This window comes from Centrocercus urophasianus, unplaced genomic scaffold (assembly GCF_019232065.1).
Source record: "Centrocercus urophasianus isolate 14NV4802_14NV808 unplaced genomic scaffold, USGS_Curo_1.0 seq_11, whole genome shotgun sequence".
Lineage (NCBI taxonomy): Eukaryota > Metazoa > Chordata > Aves > Galliformes > Phasianidae > Centrocercus > Centrocercus urophasianus.
This window is the reverse complement of record NW_024884253.1, coordinates 24,269,395-24,292,793: the sequence shown is the minus strand read 5'-3', so window position 1 is coordinate 24,292,793 and position 23,399 is coordinate 24,269,395. Positions and strand designations below refer to the sequence as shown.

The following is a 23,399-nucleotide window of genomic DNA, read 5'->3' as shown; positions in this document are numbered from 1 at the left end:
TCTGCCACTCCCACGTTGTTAAAGGGTATAATGAAGGTGCGCTACAGAACTAAGGCATTAATGAAGAAAATAATTATTTTTCAATATTCAGTATCATCTTTCCAAAAATCTGCAAAGGATGCACATTCCACTATCATTTCAGATGAGAAGTAATTCATTGCATACCAACTGAATCAGAAATTTTAAGACCAAATCATTGCCTATTTTATGAAATAATGAACCCTTTCCTAATCAAAACATCGTCAACCAATGTTTTCAAGTCATCTTTTTTCTTCTACCTATCAATTCACATATGCCTGTATATACCTATATAATTACTGCTGACCCAATTTGTAGGCATATTAGTATCTTTTTCAGGATACATTCCTAGCTTTCCACAATACTCCTTGCTATGTCTAAATGTTCTTGAAACTGGAATTCAAATCACAGGCATCCACATAAACAAAGACTCTAGTTCACAAATTTTCTTCAAAGTTAAATTAATTATGTCTAATTTTAAATTTCCATTTGTCAGAGATTTTAACAAAGCTAGACACCTAGTGATTAAAAGAGTTTCTGAAGATAAATTGAAATGGAATAACTAAAAAAAAATTAAAAACTAAAACTAAAACTAACTGTATAATATTTTAAAACCCTTTTTCTTCTAGCAAGCACATTTTTGTTCATAATATGCAAGGAATTGATGGCAAATAAGTGTCCCACTCATAATTTCTCTGTTCAAAAGTCAAAGGGCCTTCTCAGGCAAATGCTTTTTATAATTCTAATGGCATAATGCTTTACTTTCATTTCAGTTTATCTTTCCCTTTCAATGTGTATTACTACATTTACTCATGTTTTCTATGTATAAAGAGATAGGAAGCTCCCACTGGAACAGTGATATTTCTGGAAACAAGATGAATGTGCTAATTTAGCTCATTCTATTTTGCCGTGCCTTCAAATCATTTAAATACACAATCAATTTTGATTTCAAAATATAAACATAATTTGCATGACTAGGTTCAGAAAGACATTTGAACAATAAGAAAACCCTAAAACTGCATAAATGTCCTTTGAATTTCTGGTATTTATTCAAAATAAGCATAGTTTTCTGAGAAAAAATATTGACTATATAAGGAAATGGTAAACTCCGTGAATGGTTGTCATCCAATTTAATAGCATTTATTTCATTCACAGTTTTAAAATTTGTGGCATTTATAATTTGCAGTGAATAATGGTGTTTGGAGGAAAATTGCAGATCAAAGTAATTATTTTAATAGGTATGACATTTTTATTGTCATACGATTCCCAATCATCTTTTCATTTTAAAGGGAGCAAAGGAATCAGTGTGCAGTAGCAAATGTTGGAAAGATTGTAACCCCAAACCAAAGTTTTTGTATGCTATTTGCTAGTGATGTCAGATATTACTTCCCATGGGTAACACACTTCTCCAAATGTATAGCCCACAGCTGTTAGAGCTTAGTGGTTAGTTTTTGGCAAAGTATTGGTGTCTAGCCTTTAAGTCTAGACTACCAACTGAGCTCATGAGAAACAACCTTCCCTTTAGCTAATCACACAGGAAAAAACAACAAAAAACTTGCTAAGCCAATCATTTTTAAACTACTATTTAAGCTTTATGAAAACATATATCAGTGCTTGCTAATATGATATTTTAAAAGCTTGTTAATATAAAACATAAAACAGTGGTAGGAAAGTTCTAATTAGCAGTACTGTTTTTCTCTACCAACGTAGGTGGCCATCGTAGCAGTACAGATGAGTAAGGAATGGACCTAATAATATTCAGTTTAGCTTCTAAACTGAAAGAAACCTTGAGCACAAAACTAAATCTGATACAAAATGAATTGGAGAATATTAAACAAGGTAGGTCCAAATTATACATACTGGATGCATGGCATAAATAGACTATACAGATATCTCAATATAGATAGAGGCAGAACAGTTCTTTCATTGTAGGGAAATGTATATTAAAATAAACAAATCAAACAGCAACAACAAAAACTTCCAACTGCTTCATAAATATCTACAGAATCAGTTTTTAAAAATCAGGAATAAAATTATGGCTTTGGAAATGCCAGAAACAATAATACAGGTATTAATCTTAGATTCAGTCCATAGACAGAATAAAGGTATTGCTTTGGTTTGGTTTCGTTTACAATTTTCAGTTACTCTGCCTTCTCAAGTTCATGCAGAATTCATTTCTATACTTGTTACAACGAAGGGTTTTTTTAGACCTCAAAATCGATCTATTCAGGGAACTATTTAATTATTGATTATATTTATATTGTCAATTATAATTAATGATTATTCCCAATCATTTGATAACTGAGAAGTAGTCAATTCATACTACTGTATGTGTTTTTAGTACTTCAGAAATAAGCTCACTATGGTTGAAACTTGCATGCCTTAATATTTTAAAAGATCAGAATCCTTTCGCAGATATTTTCCTTACGGTCTTTTAGAACTTTTAAGATTACCATTCCAGCTGAGTGCAAATTTGAATGCAAATTATGAACAGTTAGAAACCAAGTAAAACCAAGTAAAAGTAACCAAGCAAAAGAGATTCACCATAATCTTTGGCCATCACAGAAAGAAGATTTTGGGACAGCAAGTGGCAGAGGATGCCCCAACAGTTTTTTTTTTTTTAGAGATGGTGTGAACAGGAGATTCTCAACCATTCTTAAGTGAAAATGTTCAAGTTTCCTAATTAAAACGAGACATACCATATATCTTCTGGATGCCCTGTAAATCATCATTAGGTAGTTTGAAGTTGTCAGTTTCCATATACTGATAAAAAGGAGCCATAATTGCTGTGGGATCATTAGAGTGCTCCAAGCCCAGAGCATGTCCCAGTTCATGCACAGCAACTAGAAACAGATCATTTCCTATGGAGAGAAGAAAGGGAAACAGTCTTTGAATCTGTGAGAATAGTAAAATAAATAACACAAGTGGAGCACTCTTCACTTGAAAGACATTTTCATTGAATTTGATTTCACTCATTGATACTTAGCAAATCATGAAGGTAATTGTTAAAAATTGTTAATTTTTATTGTTGTTACATGTTATATATGATACGCTTATAGATACCACAAGTTTGCTTATTTATTTAGCTAATGCACATAATTAGGACAACATTCAAGTGCCATGGCTGGCATCTAATCTTTTGTATAACTTTAGATATAGGTTTATGGTGTAATTAGCCTATGCGAAAATGACTGCATCAAGATATAGCTCCAAAAGGTAAATATCCCTGCTGTGTGTAGTTAACTTTATAAACTGAGAACTACCTATAGAGCACGGACCCTACAGGGAACTTAGTCATTCAAATGCTTGCAGTCAGGCCCCTGCTGATTATTTGCACATGTTGTCCACTTCTGAATCACCGTAATTGAAATACCAATGTGGAAAATATGGATGTCTTGCTGTCCTTCCCAAAACAGAATATATATAGATCTAAACAATCAAATGTCAGACTTATGCTATAGACTCATCTCACACTTCAGTTTTTCCCTTCCAAAAATCTACATTTAATTTTTGTTACAGACTTTTGGAAAAATTAGAAATGTTAGAAGTTTTACCGTAAACTCTGAAAAAACAAATTAAAGTCAATGCAACTGTTTCTATAAAAGTTTCAGAGTTAGACCTCTATGGTATTCATTTTATTCATTATGTCTTCAGCATATCATTTCATGAGTCTTGTACAGATTCTGACTACAGTCAATTTGTAACAGACTTTGGAAAAAAAGTTTTTCACATCTTGGGTATTGCTCATTTTCATCACTTAGGAATAGGAGGAATCATTCCTCAGAAGTGTGTTCCTATCTGACTGACATAAGAATTTTTCTAGATAACCATCTTATGCTGAACTTTTAGAAGGCTGGACATAGGTGGAAGGGGTAAAGGGGTCCTAACCACAGTAGGTAGTTTCTTGTTGAAATGCCATTATAAGCGGTGAAAAATGAAGTAGCTTATTCTGTGGCCTAGTACAGAACTGTATATTAGGATGAGAAAATAAATATTCAACATTTACTCACATTCTACATTCTGTACAGTCTTTGGAGGTAGATAGTTAATTCCACTGCTAGCACTGGAATTGTAAGAATTATTATAATACAATAATAATGGTAAACACTGGATTTAGGAAATACATATATATATGTATCAATATATAGAACCTTGAAGTTATAGTTGACAGCATTTCAATTTTTCAAGTGTCTTCTCTTGCTGACATGAAGAAATAAACTTTCTCCCAGGTACATACGAACAGAGAAACACTTGGCAGTAGATATCTTAATGATATATGGAGACATGCTGATGTTTGAAAAATAAACGTTTGATTGAAAGCTTGGAAATAGTCATCGCTAAAACTCTGTTCTTAGTTGACAGTCTTTTCATGCCTTTCTGATTCTTAATCCAGAAATATGAAAACTAAATGCTTATGCTTTTTTATCAGTATAACTGTGAAGAAAAAAATCACATCTTTCAAAAATTAATCTGACATAATATGCATTCAGAAATGAGAAGAGTTTATCCTATCATTTATAATTATGGGTTTTCAGATTAAATACTTTCTCAATTATCTATATATATTTGATGCAGTTCTTTATATAGCAAAGAAGATTTTTAGTGCACTGTTGTAATAGGCTTGAGGAGCTTGACTGTCCCTGTCAGGAGTTTTTGATACTTGAATTTGCCCTTCTATATCCAGTCAAAACTGATCTTGACATCATCTCATATGAATAATCCACAGCTTCTGTAGTTAACCTTAGCATTATAAGTGACACACAGGAGCAAATCTGTAAAGGCATTAATTCACTCACAATGAAATAATTAAAATCCCTTAATAACAATAAATTGATGAAAAGACATGAAGGAAGATGTTACTGTGCCATAACCATTATATTATGACAAGGCTCACAATTCTTTTCTGAATTTTATGAAATTTAGAGTTTCAGCATAAGTTTATTAGAAAGAATAATTTATGTGGCATTAAATTGTATAAGATTGAACTTCCTTTTCCTCATCACATGTGGCAAAAAGCTAATTCCTCTTTGACCTTGGTTTCTCTCATCATAGTTAAGAATATTAACTGGTCTAAGTCTTTGTATCAATAATTAAACTAACAAGTTGTACACAGCACTTATTGAACTATTTTCACATGGTTTCAAATTGATATTTGATTCTACCACAAGGTTACACTGGTCAATATCAATAAATTAAAGAACATTTTACACGTGGTATTCAACTCTACTATTCAACATGAGGAACTGGGAGGTGAAATTGTAACAATTTCTAAAATTTCACAAAACCACACTTAATAAAATAGCCTTGGAAGCATCTACTTCTTCACTCTAATTGTGCCACTTTTATGCAATGCATGAATGATCAATAGATTTTTAGGTTCTTAGTCAACAATGTGTCCTTATAGAGACCTCCAGAAATTCCTGTATCTTGTTTAATGCTGATCTTGAGGCCCCATGCATTACACAGCGAAAAGGAAACAAATAAACACACCATGATCTAGTGGCATATTTTCTTTCCAGGATGATATGTAATGTTTGTACAGCAAGGTACCTCCAAATTACTTCTAAGTGATAATGGGACTATGTCAGAAAACAGGTGTTACACAAAGGGTGGCCATTTATCTTTCTTCCTACATCTTTTTTTTTGGGGGGGGGGGTTATTAAGCAAGAATAAAATAATAAATATTCAGCACCTGCTTGGCCCTCCTCTCCTCCCCAAGGAGAGACCCTCCTTAGTTATATAGCCTAAACCCAAAACAGAAAAAGGGACTGTGATAATTTCCAACTTCTGTAATGCAACATGTAGACATCAGGGGAGCCATAAAACGAGGTAAACCAGAGACAGAGCAGCCCTTGGAGGAAGCACATAAGGAGAAAAAGGAAGAAGGTCACAGGAAAAAGCTGGGAGAATAATATTCTTGCCTGGGGTGACAGAGTAATTTAACAGGGAACATATTTTCTACTTATAGTCAAATAGACCCATTATTCATAATAATTTCCATCAAGAGTCATGATTGTCTCCAGGGCATCCTGAATTAAAACTGACCCAAATAACTCAGTGCAGTTGAAACTGAAGTTTAAACCAGTTCAAGATGTGCTGCATGAGACCACTGCAGGTAAGACTCACTACTGCCATAGTTTCTATCCTTTGTCTCTTGTATATAATCAGATTTCTACAGTTCAGCAATAATTACTCAGACCCCCTTTGATTTTGAAAGCAGACTTGCCTTGAGCATCACAGTGTTACTATTACCGCTGAGAGCGCTCCTTCTTTCTCTCCAGCCTGCATAGAAGAGTACTAGTGACTTCAAGGTAGATAAAATATATAGTTCCTTGGTCAGTGTTCAGAGAAAGATGAAGTGCACAGGCAAGTGAATATTCATATCAACTCTGTCTACCATATTGCATTGGGTATCTTTTTTAAACACTTGCAGTCCCTGCCATTGAATGAGAGAATCACAAATGATTCTATATATCATTATCCAAGTAAAAAACACATATTTCAGTCTACTTGTTAAAATGAAGCACTATCTCAAAAATTTAAAAAAGTCATGAGTAGCAGTTAAACTACATGCAGCCATGATGGCTTTTAAACTAAAAGCTGCCACTTCAGAATATACAGTGGTGAATATTCATTGTGATAGTCTCAGTTATATCTTGTTATATTTATCGACAAAGCAGAAGAGAAATATTTCAAAATATATTTCGTAAGTATGAAATATCTGCATCTCTGTTCTTATGTTATTAGTATAGGGATTTAGAATAGACAGGGTATAGGTTAAAATTGTGATTGTTTTCTTATTCTACTCAGGTTTGATTTCAGAAAGAAAAAAATACTGTGTGTAAGGAACTAAGGCAAAATGATTATTTTTATACTGACACTTTTCTCTGAGGCTATAAACTATTTTAGGCACTAAATCTGCCTGACTTTACAATCACTGCCCAAACTCGAGAATATAAATATGTATTAATATATCAAATATTCAACAGCCAACACTGTGGAGCATGGTGTACAGAGAAACTAATAGCTAATACACCATTTTTTCATGTCTGCAGAGAAAATAAAGCCAATATGTTTGTCCACAGCAAGCTATAAATAAATGCAAGTTCTGGAGACATTATTTCCTGTTTTAATTGGTATATGAGCTTAATTTAGATAAGTAATGCCTTAATGGCTTAGCAACCCTTAGATTCATGTCTTGGCCATCTTTTTGGTGTAACACTAAATGACACCCTAGGGTTTGTCATTTGGTTTTTCTTGGCATGTGACAGTACATGCTACATACTGTTACAACATATTGCGAGCTCAAAGGTTCTCAGAGGCTTAAATGTCATATAACCTAAATTCTGACAACTTCTATATCCAGAGAAATACATAAAGAATCTAGCGGCCGAATTTCAAATGAGAAACAAACTGGAAAACTACCAAAATATTTTATACACTATTTTGGTTATTTTTACAAAGATTATTCTACTTCATTTTTCACATAATACAGATAGAAGATTTCAGATTAAATCCATGTGAATATGAAACATTCATCTGTACTTCTGTTGCAATTCTATTAAGAACAAGGCAGTACCCCAAAATCAACTTTGTTGTTCATCAGAAAATATTATATGTTGCCCATGAACTTGTCTGAAGTTTGTACACTTCGCATTTCCAATAATCTCTTCATTCATACCACTGATTCACTAAACAAAAGTTACTAATCCAAACTTGCTGAAAATCTGCAAAATTTTGAAAATATCCTTCCTGTGCATAGCACACAGAAAAAAAATTGAAGTTGTATATCTTTGTTATAATTTCCAGAGAGTACAGAATTTTGAATGTGATATTTCAACAGTGATAAAAGAAGATTCTTTTTCTCTGTGACCTTAGCACAATATAGCACATACATTATGTATGTACTTACATAAATGCAGTATATGCATGCTATATAGAGAGTATACATGATCCTAAATATAAATCATAGGCATACTCTTACCCAAATAAAGGTGCCACATTTCCTAGCCTAAAAAATCATATGTCATTGCTTGATGTTATCTCAGACTTTTATCAGACATTGAAATTCAGTAGTTTTATGGTTGTCTGGGGAAGAATTTTTTGTGAAATGGAAGAGCTGAGGTGATGTAGTATCTTTGAGAAAATAAGAGTAAAACTTTTTTTTTAAATGCATATTACACAGTGTATTTAATTTCTATGTGGATTTAATGAACTTATTTTGTGCACACAGTGTATTTTCAACAACTCTTTTTAGCCATTTTTCCACTGTGATAAAAATGAGTGATATACAAATGTATTACTTTTACTTTGTTATTATGTTACATAATATATATCACAAAGTATTTGAAAATGGATTTACTGATGTGAGTAATTTAGAAACAAGCAGTTCATTATACACAAAGAATACTTAGGGTATAATTTAGTATACTTACACCCATGTGTACATTTCTTTTAAAAATATTCTATTTTAAACAGACCAGTAGATTATATTATTGTGAAATTTAAACATGCTTGTTTGTAGTTTGGCAAGGGAATATCTCTATAGGCAGGACTGTCTTAGTGACTCAGTCAATGATCATCGCTGAGATTTGCTAAGGACATGTGAGCTGTGTATGCCAGTATTGTACTGGTTCTGCATATCGTGGTTATAATATAGTTAGGATGCTGATCAATAACATCTTTGAATGGAGCCCACATATAGGTCAGCCTCTGCTTTAGAAGGCAGGACATGCAGAAACTAAGAATTTCTGCTTTGTTACTTTACTGCTTTATTACTTTATTACTAGTCTCTCGGTTGCTCTGAAAGTAATGTCCTTTATTTATTTTCATTTTGACAGATACAAAAAGCAAAAATATACTACTTGATAGAACAAATTCTCAGCTGCAAAACAGTTTTTCAACAGTCACCACCTTTAACTACGTATTTTCACCATCCACAAACAAGAGGCTGCAAACTGTGCTTGCAAAAATCTACACCAGCACAGGTGACCAACTGTTGCTGTTGCCACTGCTGAAACACAGCACCCATCACCTTATTGTGTTAACAACCACTGTTTGTTTTTCATAGATCTTCAGAAAGCATTAATAAAAGTCAATGATTGCCATTTTTTTCCACATAGAGGAATTCAATGACACACCTTTACTTTATATGCACTTTCATGTCAGATGCCATTTGGTCAGACTGACCCCCTGCTGTCATCGGTCATAGGGCAACAAAATATCATGGAATATTGGTGGGAAGGCTCAGCCTCTACTGCCATACTATCAACATCCATCTCTGACATCACGGGCCTATATAAAAATAGGAGTCACTACTTTCAGAGCATCCCCCATACATATTTGCATTTTGCAATTGTCTAGTAAATAGCTTGACATGGGTAGAATTACTTCACAACTTCACAAAATATTCTGAATCATGAATCAATACCAGCTTCTCCAAAAATGGAAAAATCAAGCAGCTGGAAATTATCTGGGGGAGGTAAGAAAGGCACAAGAGTATAGCATTCCCCAGAAAGGTGTCATATATGTGTGTTTTTTCTGCAAATATGAAATTTAGGGCTTTATTTCATGCTTTGAGGAAACTGCTGTGACAGCGAGCCTAAAATACTAATAACATCTACACTTATGCTGAATCTGTATCTCCTGGGATTAATTTCCATCTGTCTCCTGCAGCTAGTTTCTTTAGCATGCAGGTACACTACTGCATTTTTATACTTTTGTCAGATGACATTTGCATTCAGACAGTAATGAAGTAATACCAGTTAGCAGACTGAAGCTCTGTTTTGCGTGTGCTCATTAGTACCTTTAGATACTAATTTTTAAAAATAATCACATTTTAATTATATTGGAATTTTGCAATTTGCAAGTAAAAAATATTTGTAAACCAATTTCATTCAAGTCCACACCAGTGAAAGTGTTTTAAAAGACAGTGGTTATTTTTATGAGTACAAAAATGATGAGGTTGCTAACTTTTACTCTATTTTCCCAGTAATATCAATGCTGCTAATACTATAGAAATCTTATTTATTAATGATCTTTCCTGTCTTCTCTTTTTGTTGTTGTTGTTGTTGTTGTTGTTGTTGTTGTTGTTGCTGTGGGAACAGAAATCTAACTCCTTTCTGAAGGCTGTGAGATCTTATGCTAGGACCAAAGGTTTGGGTAGGCAAGAGATGTACAAGAGCATGTATCACATTTTTCAGCTTCTTCAACTGTCCTGTCCTTGAGGGTCATTCATGTGAAGGAAATGAACAATTTTCTATAGCTGGTTGGTACCACACACTGACTGGGTGAAGATAAAAATAAAAGGGATTTAATTGTGATTGAGTCCCTGTTGAAATGAAATCCTTGCCTTTAACAACAACAAATGTAGATTTTGACTTTAAGCCTCCCAGCTAAAATGATGCCATGCTAACACACTGTCTGCTTTTGTATTGAAGAGATACTCTTTTTTTCTCCATTTCCCCTAATGTCCTGTGTATTCTACTATAAAGAAAAATACATGTAATTACTAGGAGGAAGGTCAAAGTCATGCTGTCAATATTCACAATAGATGTAACTTGCCATGGGGCAGAAATCCTACAGATCATTGAAATCACCAGAATAGGAGGATGTAGAATGTAATTTATATATAAAGGTTGTGTTGGCTCTCTGCAGAGATAATTTTTTACCCAGTTTCAGTTAAACTACTGAGAGCAATTATATTATCCTCTAATTTAATTCACACTAAAGCAATCAAAAACAGGTTATTATCCTACCCAGCTTAACACATCTATATGACCTTTAGATTTATTTTTAAGACGAAGTGACATAGCATTGCATATTTATTTAGGAATTTTATGTTAATAGTTCATTGTTATTTTATTGTTTAAGCATACGCATTAAAAAAAAGTCATGATAGGATTGTCTATATTCTTTTTCTTGGTCAGATGATGACAGAACTGGGATTTTTGAATCTTAATTGGCAAAGTGATTAGAAGAAGGAAAAAATCATTAAAATTTCTCTGATCTGAGAAGCAGATATGTTTTCTGAGAAACCCGAAGACTTCAAAGGGAAGCTTGATCCAAGTATATATATTACATTTTAAATTGAGACAACGCTAATCTGGAGATCATAAAAATGGGAAAAGTGACAGAAAGACAAATCTTCTACTTTGTTAAAATTTACTTATATGAAATGCTATGATCTACTGGATAAATCTGCCGTTATTCATGAACATATACATATATTTGTTTGGTTTACTTTAGATAGAGGAGTAAGTGAGGCACTTGGAGAATGACGTCACTTTGGCACCAGGGAGTCTTGTCATCAACATGGAGATGCCTGAGAACTAGCTGTGCAGGGCATTCTCCAGGATTAAAGCTCACAGATGTGCTGGAGAGAGACTTGAACACAGGCATGATAGACTGGCCAGAGCCTGACCATGGCCATCCATCCTAGCTCACTTTCCTTTCTGTTTGTAAGGAGCCCTGGTAGGCTCAAAACACTGGTCCCACATTCTGTGCTCAGACAAGCCTGGAACCACTACTTTCCCCCTGTGCAGCCACCATGGCCAGCCCTGTTAGTAACACAAGCGGACATTTAGAACACAAACCAGCTAAGGACTGTCTGTTGGTACATACTGCAGCTGTTAGATCTTTCTGAAGCTTAGGTCCTAATATTTTTATTGCTTCTAGAACTGCTAGCTGAAGTGAAACCAGCAACATTAATCCTATGCAACATTACTTCCATAAATTCAGTTTTTTGAGTATACAGTGATTGTCTCAATTAACCTACTTTGCATCAGTTCACAAGCTGTATCAGTAGAAAGGAGCTATGTATTAATCTTACAGTAAGGGAAAGTAAATATATATACGCCTTTACATATTAAAATATTACCAGCAACACATTCAAAATGTAAGCAGGGCAATTCTTTTGTGTGTTACCAAATTTAGACTGACAGGAGAATGTTTGCTGTCCCACCACAGGAGAAAGTGCACTGGTAACCATCTTTTCTGAGTGTAATACTGAACCATTCCCAAATCAGACATCTCTCCTGAAGAGAAAGATTTATGTGTACCGCAACAAGTGCTATTATTTGAAATTAGTTATCACTTCAGTTCTTCTCATCTGAAATTGCATGGTTTCAGCACTGCAGGCAATATATCTCTACTCTCACTACAAAGGGATTCCATGAGATTAACTCAGACATAAACATCAACTTCAGGTCAGATTGATTCCTCTCCACTGAAGTCTGCTGGTTTCTGACTTAGGTTTTTTCATTTAAGCCCATGGCAAAACATTAATTATAAAAGTACAATTTACAGATTTAATTATTCTGTGAACAAAATCAGGAAACATTCATCATTTACTTGAGCTAGTGACTTAAATTTGTCTGCTACAACAAAATATTTTGCACAAATCAATCTTGTTTTTTTAATTTAACTCATTCTTTTTGATCTTCCTGTTTTCACTTTTTTCCCAACCAGATATTTTAGCTGTTTTAGATGTTTATTTAGATGTTGCCAGGTACCAGTGTTAGCTGCTCAGCATTTTTTTGAAACCCAAGCTTCTCATGAAGTCTAAATATAGATTAAGAAGGAAAAAAAAAAGACCTCAAGAACATACGATTTGTGTATTTTGACATGAAGAATTGCCAAGGTAAAGCACAAGTTTTACCTAGTTTCTGGATTGGAGAACACAGACATGAAAGTCTTTCATTAGAAAATTATACACTAATTTTTATAAATGTATAATATGACATTTTTTTTATATTTTAAGATTAACTTACATTCTACTTTTGCAACAGCAATCAGTTAATATTTTGTCTAATAGATAAATAAATATATGTTTATTATAAGTTTCTTGTCTTATTCTCTCAGTAAAATGTGATATTTTCCAGGGTAATCAGGAATGTGATTTTTCAAATTCCCTTTATTCCCTGAAAACATACGGAAGAGAAAGAGTCAACGCAATAATGATATCCTATAGCATGCCTGTGGGTAAAAAAATCAAATTTTGTAAAGCTGCTGTCTTGGAGAAAAGGTTTCTTCAGATCACTTGAGAATTGGGGTGCCAAGACAAATGCCTACTTCAAATAACAGAACTTTCTGTTTGGTCAGAGAGTTTGAGGATCACAGATAATTCTCCTACCTAAATTATTTCTACTGCTATCTCAGAGTGATAAAAATATGATTTCAAACTTTCTTTTTATTTATTTATTTTCTATGTATGGCAATTTATTTATTATTATAAAGGTGATCTAGCACATTTAAGAATATAGATTTTTACATGCTTCACTTAGCAAGAAAGCTTTTCTTTTTTTCCGTTTTTTTTTTTTTTTCTCCACCGTAGTTCCAACTCAAAACCCATGTGTGAGGAGTTATGTGGCTGTGAAAACAATAATGAAGAGGCTGACCCATATTTTATATATGCACTCATTCAAAATACGTTAATCTGCCTGAAAAAAAACCATCCTTGACAGTGACCTTTGGTAGCATACTGAAGAAAAAAATCATGATCATCATTTTGGAACTATCAGTAGCTTCAATGTATTTTTAATTTCAAAAGCTTGTTCAACTAAATTTCCCTACAATAGCTCATTATTCTTAACATAATAATACTGCTGTCTGGTCCACTGAATCCAGCTTGGGAAGACATTAGTAATGTCTAACTTTCATTATTATGTGGTCATATATTAGAGACAAAGACCTCTTTGAAAAAAATAAAAAGCAAAAAAACAACTCGTAATAGTAATGACATGCTCAGTCCCTTTTCTTTAAATGTAGCTGCAATAGTTACAGAATTGGCTGCTAGAATTCATTCTCCCTGTCAGCTAAACATTTCCTTGGCAATGAATTTGACATAACAGACAATATGAACTTTCATCATTTATTTCTATGCAAAGTCTGCCAGCTTAATTTTAACACTTTTCATTAGCGGTTTCAGGCTGGCTGATAGCAAACAAGGCAGATGACAAATCCAAGCACTTTGTTCTACTGGCCCTGGTATGTGGGAAACAACCTCCAGTTGAAGTTTAGTTGGATAACTGAATTTGCAGTTTCCCTACGTAGTCCACATAGGCTTTCAATGGTTTCTTTTTGCCTACAGCATGATGGGAGCAATATGCAAATTAGTGGATTTGGTTACACTGCCATTTTGGGTTACTGTCTGCATCATAACTCTTTTTGTCTGGCCACAGTGTAAAGACCACCTTGCATCTGTAGATAATCAAAGCATAATGTAAGATGTGCTTAACAATTTACATTTCCATTGCTTTAACTAAGAATATTGCAAAGATCATCTCCTTGACACGCTCCTCAGCCTCTCTTTTATTTGACATAGTGGTGCACTTGACAATTTTAGGCCAAAAAGAAAGCTGAGAGCATAATACTACAGTCTCAAAACCCCCAGGCTATATTACAAGTAGCCAACTAAAAACATCCAGAACACTGGTCTGGATTTGTACACAAGATGCCATTCACCCACCAAGTAGTTCCTTTTAATTATGTATAAATCGTAGAATCACAGAAAGGCCTGAATTGGAAAGGACCACAGTGATCATCTAGTTTCAACCCCCCTGCTATGTGCAGGGTCTCCAAACACTAGACCAAGCTGCCAAGAGCCACATCCAGCCCGGCTTTGAATGCCTCCAGGGATGTGGCATCCACAACCCCCCAGGGAGTTTGTGGAAAGCTCTTTTCTCAAAGATGGGTGTTCTATGGAAACAAAAACAAACAAACAAAAGAACTACCAGCAACAAGTAGTACATAAATTAATAACAATTTTTTAAAAAATGAGCTCATTACCTTTGCAATGATTAGTATTCTCCAACATCTGGCTTCCATCAGGTACAGGGGGTCTACTAGACAGACCTGCTTAACTTGTCTGTACAGTCCTATGTCCAATGACTGGGTCCTCACATAGTACCCATGGCCACTTACAGTTGTTTTTGAAAACATTCTCCACCTCTTCAAGAACAGAAGGGGTCTTTCTGTTCCTGAGTGCAGCTCTACATTCACAGCTCTGGATACCACAATGATACTTTTAAGTACACACAGAATGTTTCAAAGATACCATTTTATGTGAGATCTCGGACTGACGTGGAATAACAGGTGAGTGTAGCACACTGAGCGCACCCAGGTAAGGTATGGGAAGCTTCAGAACAGATCAGTCCTAACAGTACAACATGACTTACAGCTGGGGAACAACTGGTTTGCTATCTCAAGCAATGGAAGCCTTGAGGGTTAGCAATAGAAAGCATTACCTGCATATGAGTTGATTCCTGGATATCAAGGGGAATGGTTGAAATGAAAAGAACCAGCAGATACTCCACTTGCAACTTCTAAATATTATCTTGGCACTTCCATTATTGTGAAATACTATAAATTTAATAGTTTCTTTTTTGCTTGCTAGTTTATAATACTGCTAATTCTCTCATTTTGCACTCAGTTGGGCTGCTTTAACCTTACAAAAACATATAAACAAATAAATTGAGTCCTCTTTATCTTGAAAACAAGATATGACAGCGGACCAGAAAAATATTAATGACATATATAAAATGATTAGGAAACTGCTTCTTCACAGTAGATAAGTATCAGTGTACCTAAACTGAATTTGTTAATGGTAGGTTCAAAATTCAGGAAAAGATAGTTTTCCATATCTGCTTAAGCTACAGAACACATTGCCACAGGATGTTGTGGATACTAAATGCTTACACAGGTTCAAAAACAGATTACACCAGTTCATGAAAGGAAATCCCTCAAAGCTGTTAAACACAAAAATACGGCCTCTGGCTCAGAAATTCAATGAGCCACAGATTGCTGGAAGCTAAGCATGAATATGGTAGTGTTTTGCTGCCATATGCTTACTCTGCTCTTATCCACTTCCCTAGGTATCAGCTAATAGCCACATTAACATGTAGGATATTTTCTGGGAATCTGTGTTGTCAATTCTGTGTTTAAAAATATATACACAAGTATGACACAAAAAAAATCAAAGAGGACAGGCAACTTTCACGTATTAGACCTAGTACAAAAATGAAAAATAAGCATGCAGTGACTCTGGGTCACACTGTCTGCAGATCAAATCCAATATCAATAAAAGCTTATTCAAACATATATGATCAATTAAGCAAGTGAGTTATGAAAACAGTACCAAGATTTTAATCAGTTTCCTTTAATCTGAAATACTCAGCTTGCTTCATATCTAACCATTTCACATAACGTGCATTGTTTGAGACATGGAGCTCTGTTAGGAGATGTAGTTTTCACAGCTCCAGTGGTTCACATTTCCAGCAGCATATATCTGCTGCACTGTGACAACCACACTGGCAGCCAAAAAAATTTACTACAAGTTGATCTATGCAGTTCAGAGATCAGGATTTTCATAATTTTTTTTTCTTGGCTGCAAACACAAAGCTTACAGCAACATACAGCAGAACCTACACACTAACAAGAGACCAAGTATCTTGCACAAGATACTGTATTTGCGTGACATCCCAAAAAGTTTTTTGTTGGCAAAAATGAAAGAAATATCAATTGCATGGTACAAAGGGGTAGGCTTTTCTGTTTGTTTGTTTTCAAGTCTGCAAAACTTGCTACATTTGGAATACTAAAGAGTTAGCAAAAAATTACAAGATCCTTGAAAAGTGTTTTATATTTACTTCTTCTTAAAACAGATTAATGCATTTAAAGTTCCCAGTATCTCACAAGGGTGTTAGCATTCAGCAAACATATTATCCTCTATATTTAAAAGGAAATGCACACCAATATCACCTATTACTTCTGTAAAAGTATTTGACTTACTGTAATGGAACTTCATCCTTTTTTTTTTTCTTGTTGTTATTTCCTTGTTTTGCTTTTTCTTTTGTTTCAATAGAAGACTGATTTCTTCAGAACTGCAAGATTGTGTAGTAGTCGCCATAGTAAATTTACCACAAAAATTACACATGTAACCATTTCTATTTCTCTTGCAGTTATAGAATCATAGAATCATGGGTTGGAAGGGACTTTAAAGGTCATTTAGTCCAACTCTCCTGCAATGAACAGGGACATGCGCAGCTAAATCAGGTTACCCAAGGCCTGATCTAGTTTTACCTTGCAAGACTCTAGTGACAAAGCATCCACCATATCTCTGGGCAACCTGTTTCAGTGCCTCACCACTCTCACTGTAAAAGACTTTTTCCTTATATCTAACCTAAATCTACCCTCTTTAAGCTTTAAACCACTTCCGTGGTTCTATCACCACAGGCCCTGCTGAAGAGTCTGTCTCCTTTTTTCCTGTAGCTCCCTTTAAGATATCAAAATGCTGCTATCAGGTAAAGTCAGAGCCTTCTCTTCTCCAGACTTACAGCCCCAGTTCTCTCAGCCTGTCCTCGTTGAAGAGGTATTCCATCTCTTGGACCATTATTGCCGCCCTCCTCTGGACATGCTCCAACAGGTCCACATCTCTCCTATACTGAGGACTCCACATTTGGCTGCAGTTTACCAGGTGAGACTCACCACCACAAAATAGAGGAGGAGCAGGATCATCTCCCTTGCTCTGCTGGCCACGCTTCTTTTGATGCAGTCCAGGGTACAGTTGGCTTTCTGGGCCACAAGGGCACATTGCTGGCTAATGTCCAGCTTCCCATCCACCAGTAATTCCAGGTCTTTTTCAGTAGGGAAATATCCTCATTAATGTGAGGATAAGAATATCAAACTAACTCTACTGATATACAGAGAGCTTATGCCTAGATTTTGCCAAGCATTTTCTGCCTCTGAAAGCCACATTTCTACAGTCAGCAAATGGTACATTAAGCATTGTGTCTAATCTGCTTGAAGCTTAAGCTCTCAAGAACATCCTTGTTTTCCCCAAGAGCTACTTCTAAATCTTACTCTGTTTTAAAAAGCTACACATGTGTAAGTAGGTCAATCTTAAATTAATCTAGTTAGAAGTACTGTGTTCTCTATTCAAACTGGTTTAGCTCTCCTTTTAAATAGGTTTAGATTCATTCAGTACTTCCCAGAAAAAAAAATAACTGCTTTAAAAAAGAGCTTAAGTGCATTTAGCAAGACAAATCTAAAATCAATTTTCATACACCAATGCAATTTTTGAAGTAGAAGCAGGAGTGTATGCCTTAAGTTAGAGCCTTTTACCTTCTGACAGATAGCAAAAATGTTTTCAAATACTCTCAGGTGAAGAAATGAAATTTCCTGTCACTACCAGCCAAACGAAAATTCTGAGCAGAGCTTTTAATTAGAAACCTTTCTTTGATGGGTTGGTGCTGCCAAGGATTATGAGGAACTCTTATATCATACGTTGACTCATCTCTTTCTCAACTGTTTTATCATGGGATCATAAGAAACCTTCACTCATTGGAATGAGGCAATCCAATCAAATCTAGTTAGTACTATAAAATGTGCATATTTATTTTCTTTTTAATTTGCATTTTTGAAATAAATATGAGAGAACTTGCCTACAAAATTTTATCCTATTACTATGTATTACTAACAAGGCAGAGCTGCAAGATGAGTCCTATTCATAATTGTATTGTTGAAATATGTTCTCCTTTTTTTCCCCAGTAGCCAACGGCTAAGCTCTTCAGACATTATTTAAAATTTGCTCAGATTTATGAAGAATGCTGCTTAAAATATAGCAAAATTCAAAGAATAGAAGTAGGAAAATATAGTTACTTTTTTGGGGATAGGGGAAAGCATCTTATTTATGAGACCTTAAAAATGTATATGGTCTATCATGCTGCAGTACTTTGGAGAGTAGGAGCAGAAGATGTTACTGGTTCTGAGGCTTCACAACTACACAGTGATCATCCATAAATCTAACTAAAATCCAACACTTCTACTCCTAATTATATTGAGGTGAATAAAAAAATTTACATTCTCAATATTTAATATTGGCAAGATGGAGGACAGCGCTGTTAAAGTCAACAGGATCTACCATCAGCTTCCGGGAAACAGAGCATAGAAGAGAAACTTCTCACTAGCAGTAGAGACAGTACCATCCTCCTCCTGTCACTGTTTGTGACTTTCAATTTACATCAGTGATTTGAAACTTTTACAATTAAAAATACACTTATATGCTGTTAATGATTTTGAATATACCTTATCTCCCATATTGCAGTAAGAGGTCATTGTCCTTTTCTACATTTGGATACATTTTTCATTGAAAATAAACTTTTTTTTTGTTTCAGAAATAAGGTGATGTATGTATAACTCCTAAAAGGACTGAAGTCATGAGGGCAATGTAAAGTCTCTCTTGTCTTTAAATTCATATATTAAGACGTCTTCCTTTCCCTTTTGTTCCCTTTCTTTTTCTTTCCAGTGTTTCTATTCAAAATAAAGTTTAAATTTTTTCTTAATAAATACTTCTTTCCTATCAAAAGAGATTCTGTCCTTGTTTACACTGCTTCCCTGTGGTTGCAAATTTCTCATCCTCCTTTCTGACCAGTTATTTCTGCCATCACCAGAAGTACTATGGAAAGAAGTTCAGGAAAGAGATACTGCAGCTCAATTGGAATTAAGGTACTGCTGTATTCAACTTAACCTGAAAGCAAAGCATTAATTTTTGTAATAGGAGTGCTTTTTCTGACCAATAACCCTATTAGACTACTCTTACAGTCTACATTTCTACACTCTTCAGAATGAGGCAGGAGTCAAAGTACAGATTCCTTTCCCACTTCCTTAGAACTTTTGATTAGAAATCTGCAAACCATACAAAAAACGACCCTAAAGAAGCAAACGAAAGTAGCACTGAGCTGCAGAGATGAAGTGTAACAGTTGAAAATGATCTCTCAGTCTGGAAAATTATTTAAGCCAAGTAATAACCAATAAAATCAAGAAAACATGATGAGGAAAACAAACAACAGCAATGATAACAGAAACAACAACAAAATACCTAGAGCATGAGCTCACTGTAATTAACTAGTCAATGTGAAGTGACTTAGGAATACTGAATTTCTGAATAGTAACTCAGAACACTGAATTTCTATATCATTCCTTATTTTCTTCTTGGTTTAGTGCTCATTCAATAGAAAAAAATGCTATGAAAACTTCTGTAAAAGTTAAAACAGGTTATGGAAGCATTTTGAGGAGTTGGCTGTATTTTCTAAAGTAGACAATAGGTATTTTCATTAACAGTAAAAGGTGAAAAGTCAGGAAAGTACTTTTCAATAGGATCTACGATTTACATTTTTCTTCTAAATAACTGGGCTGATTTGAGTTTTCAAATCACTCCAGTTTAATTAAAATAGAAATTAAAAAGATAATCCAATTAAATAGAAATCTTAGAAAATCATTGCTTTCGGGTGATATTTAATTTGAAAAATAAATACGAAAATTTATTGCTAAAACTTTTTACTCTTCTGTTCAATATTTAACAACACCACATGAAGATGACTATTGGTGGACTATTGCAGCAATGAATCTTAAAAAAAAAAAGACACTCACCTGAGAAAAATGACTCATGGCTAAGATCAGAAATAGATTTTTCAACCTTCTGCTTTTCAGTGCTCTTAGACTGAGCTCAAGATGGTAGAGAGCCTAAGAGAGTTGTAAGTCTTTTCTTCCTGTCAATCCCCAATGGAATGCTTATCTTCTTTTTCCACTTGGAAATTGTTTCCAGTCACCAAGAAAAATAAAACAGTGGACATTCCTTCAGGATTCCTAGACCTAAGCTAATGCAGTAAAATTGTCATTGGCCTACCAGATAACTGGAAGCCATGGAGAAAAAGGAACTCTGAACATACAAATCAACTACACATATGTTGTTATTTCTAGGGTGTCAATCACACAGTGCTTTTGTTTTGACAATAGCTGTGACAAAAGATTTGTAATTCATACGATATCAACAATAAAACCAGGATTTGCCAAATTTTTTTGGAAAACTCACATTGGTAAGATATTTACTTTAATTTTCATTTATTTTGCAGAATTTTTGCAGTCATAAACTACCTTGGGTTCTCTATTTTGACTACTGGATTCCAATAGGAATAGCTCTCCCTCATGAAAGTACATAAGAACACATCAAGGTAGAAGTTATTAAAACTGAGAAATAATTTTTTTCTGATAACTCTTCATGACATAGACAATAAAAATTTTTCCTTATAAAAGGCCAATATCCTAAGATATCCAAAAAAATATTTTTAGTAATAGCACCATTTTGTTGTCATTTAAAGTTTTCATTCTAGATGTCTTCCAGTAAATAAAATACAAGAAATAGCTTTTGACAACTGCTGTACAAAAGACAACCACAAAAAGATAAAATAAAAAATATGTGTCCTATGGCACTCTGAAGATTATTTAAGAAACATAAGAAGATAGCTAGAAGATCACACATTTTAGTACACTCTAAAATTATCCACATGCGGAAACGCTCCAAAAGTGTTATCACATTTTACACTGACACCTTGTCATCAAAATACAAATGCCTGTAGATTTTCCTAAGTGCTTTAAGAAATAGTTCCAGAAACAAAGAACGTTATCCGCAGCATTTGTTTCCCACTAAGCCCATAAAAACACCTTGATTTAGCCTCACAATGCGAAGACCGATGATGTAATTGAACTGCACAAACAGCAGAGTCTCACTGTTGTTTCTCCTAGCTGAACATGTGGAGAGCAAATATGAGCAGTTCACTACATTTTGCACCAAAAGAATCTAGGGTTCAGTTCACAGGAGATAAGTTTCTTGAACCCATTCTTCTACCAAAGACCTTAATAGTAAAGTAAGCTGCTCTTTCCTCACTGTCCCTTGTGCTTTGGAAGTATCGCACCATCAGAACAGTCAAAACATCCCTGAAATATTCATTTCACACTTTGCTGCAAGCACCAGGCTACAAAAGCTAGTACACAGAAAACTCTGAATTTGACTTGGAAGATCTTAGGTGACAAACTTGTTAGATAAAAGCTCTGACTGTTCACTGGATAGGTTTAACATTCAAATACAACATTTTTGCATTTCATTGTTATCTTTATAATCTTTTGTGCATCAGCAACATCCTGATTATGTATCAGTGCATCCGATTCTGTGCAACACTGTTTGCTGAAAAGACTCTACAGCTGTGTAACTGACATGGAGAGATCTACTAGAACATATGGAGCCAAAACAGTGAACACAGAATTTCTACACAAAAATACTTTCTAGATACTCTTCTGCAGATATGCAAAAGTCAATTTTAAATTAGGCTTCTTAGATAATGGAAGTAATTTAGTCACATGAACTTGGAACTCAGCAAAAGCCAGATTGTTTGCCTAGTACATTGTGTAGTCACTTATATGACTATAAGGAATGTACAACTTAAATAAGGAATCATAAGTTCCAAGTAAGATTCAAAATTCAGAAATGTTAGTTCTGTTCTTGGAATAGCACTCTTAAGAGCTAACTTAAAAATTCTGCCATTTCATCACCATTAAGAAAAGCAGATTAGGTTTCTTACACATAGGTATCCACTGTATTGGTGAGTAGTGTCAGCTCTTTTTAACCACTCTTATATTACTTCTAATGAACATTCAATTTTTCCTGAACCTAAATAAAACACTTATGGCAAAGAAGTTAGAAATGAAAGGAGTAGTGTAAATATTCAACAGTACAATTGTTGAATGAACATAAATGTTTCCAATGGGAGTTTAATGTGCTTCAGGAGAAACACTTTTTCATGCTCTAAGTTACTTTTAGACAGAAACTTTTTGTTGAAGATTCCTAACAGACCAATTAACTGAAGAGAATACAAAACAACTGTGAACTTAAGAAACTAAGTAACTTTAAGAATAGGGAAGTGTGGAAATAGCTGTAAATTCATGACACATTTTAATTAATTTTATTTATTTTGTTTAAACTGAAATCTTCTCTTACCATCATGATTAGGATTTCCCAACGTCCATGGCTCATCTGAGTCAAAATGAGTGTCTCCCCCAATTCCTGGCCCAGGGAAATATGCATGGGCCAAAAATCCTCCCTCCCCATCAAAGGGAGAACTGTCTCCATGAAAACCTGATGCAAAAATGATTGTAATATCCACGTCTCTCTTGCCATTTTCTAATTCAATATACGGAACTTCTTCAAATGTTAGAGGAGTTACATTCTGCCACACATCAAAGGCACGGCGAATGGCTTTACGGGTTTCAGCATCACCTACTTTTGGAGTGACGTTCTTAATGCTGAAAGAAACAGAAAGATTGAACAGATTAAATTTGACTGCTTGCATCCATTTTTCCTTAATTATTTTAAAAAAAAAAAAAAAAAAAAAAAAAAAAAGCTTTTACAGGCCAGTGTGGCATTATTTCCCTTAAGGAAATTGTTTTTAATCAAGCAGGTGAGAAATTGCATTAATCTGCGCAGTTCTTTTTGCTAAAATTTATTACATGTTAGCTGGGTTATTCTCAGCAGCACAAAAATCATATTTTTAGAA

The 23,399-nt window shown here is 34.5% G+C and overlaps 1 protein-coding gene across 1 annotated transcript in view; it reads right to left on the bottom strand.

Moving 5' to 3' along the window:
* MMP16 (matrix metallopeptidase 16) overlaps positions 1-23,399 on the bottom strand; it is a 169,823-nt gene that overhangs the window by 37,463 nt on the left and 108,961 nt on the right. The window contains exons 4-5 of the mRNA XM_042839620.1: positions 22,844-23,148; positions 2,718-2,879 (exon numbers count right to left, since the gene is read on the bottom strand). Coding sequence (XP_042695554.1) covers positions 2,718-2,879; positions 22,844-23,148 — 467 coding nt within the window. The remainder of the gene's footprint in view (positions 1-2,717; positions 2,880-22,843; positions 23,149-23,399) is intronic.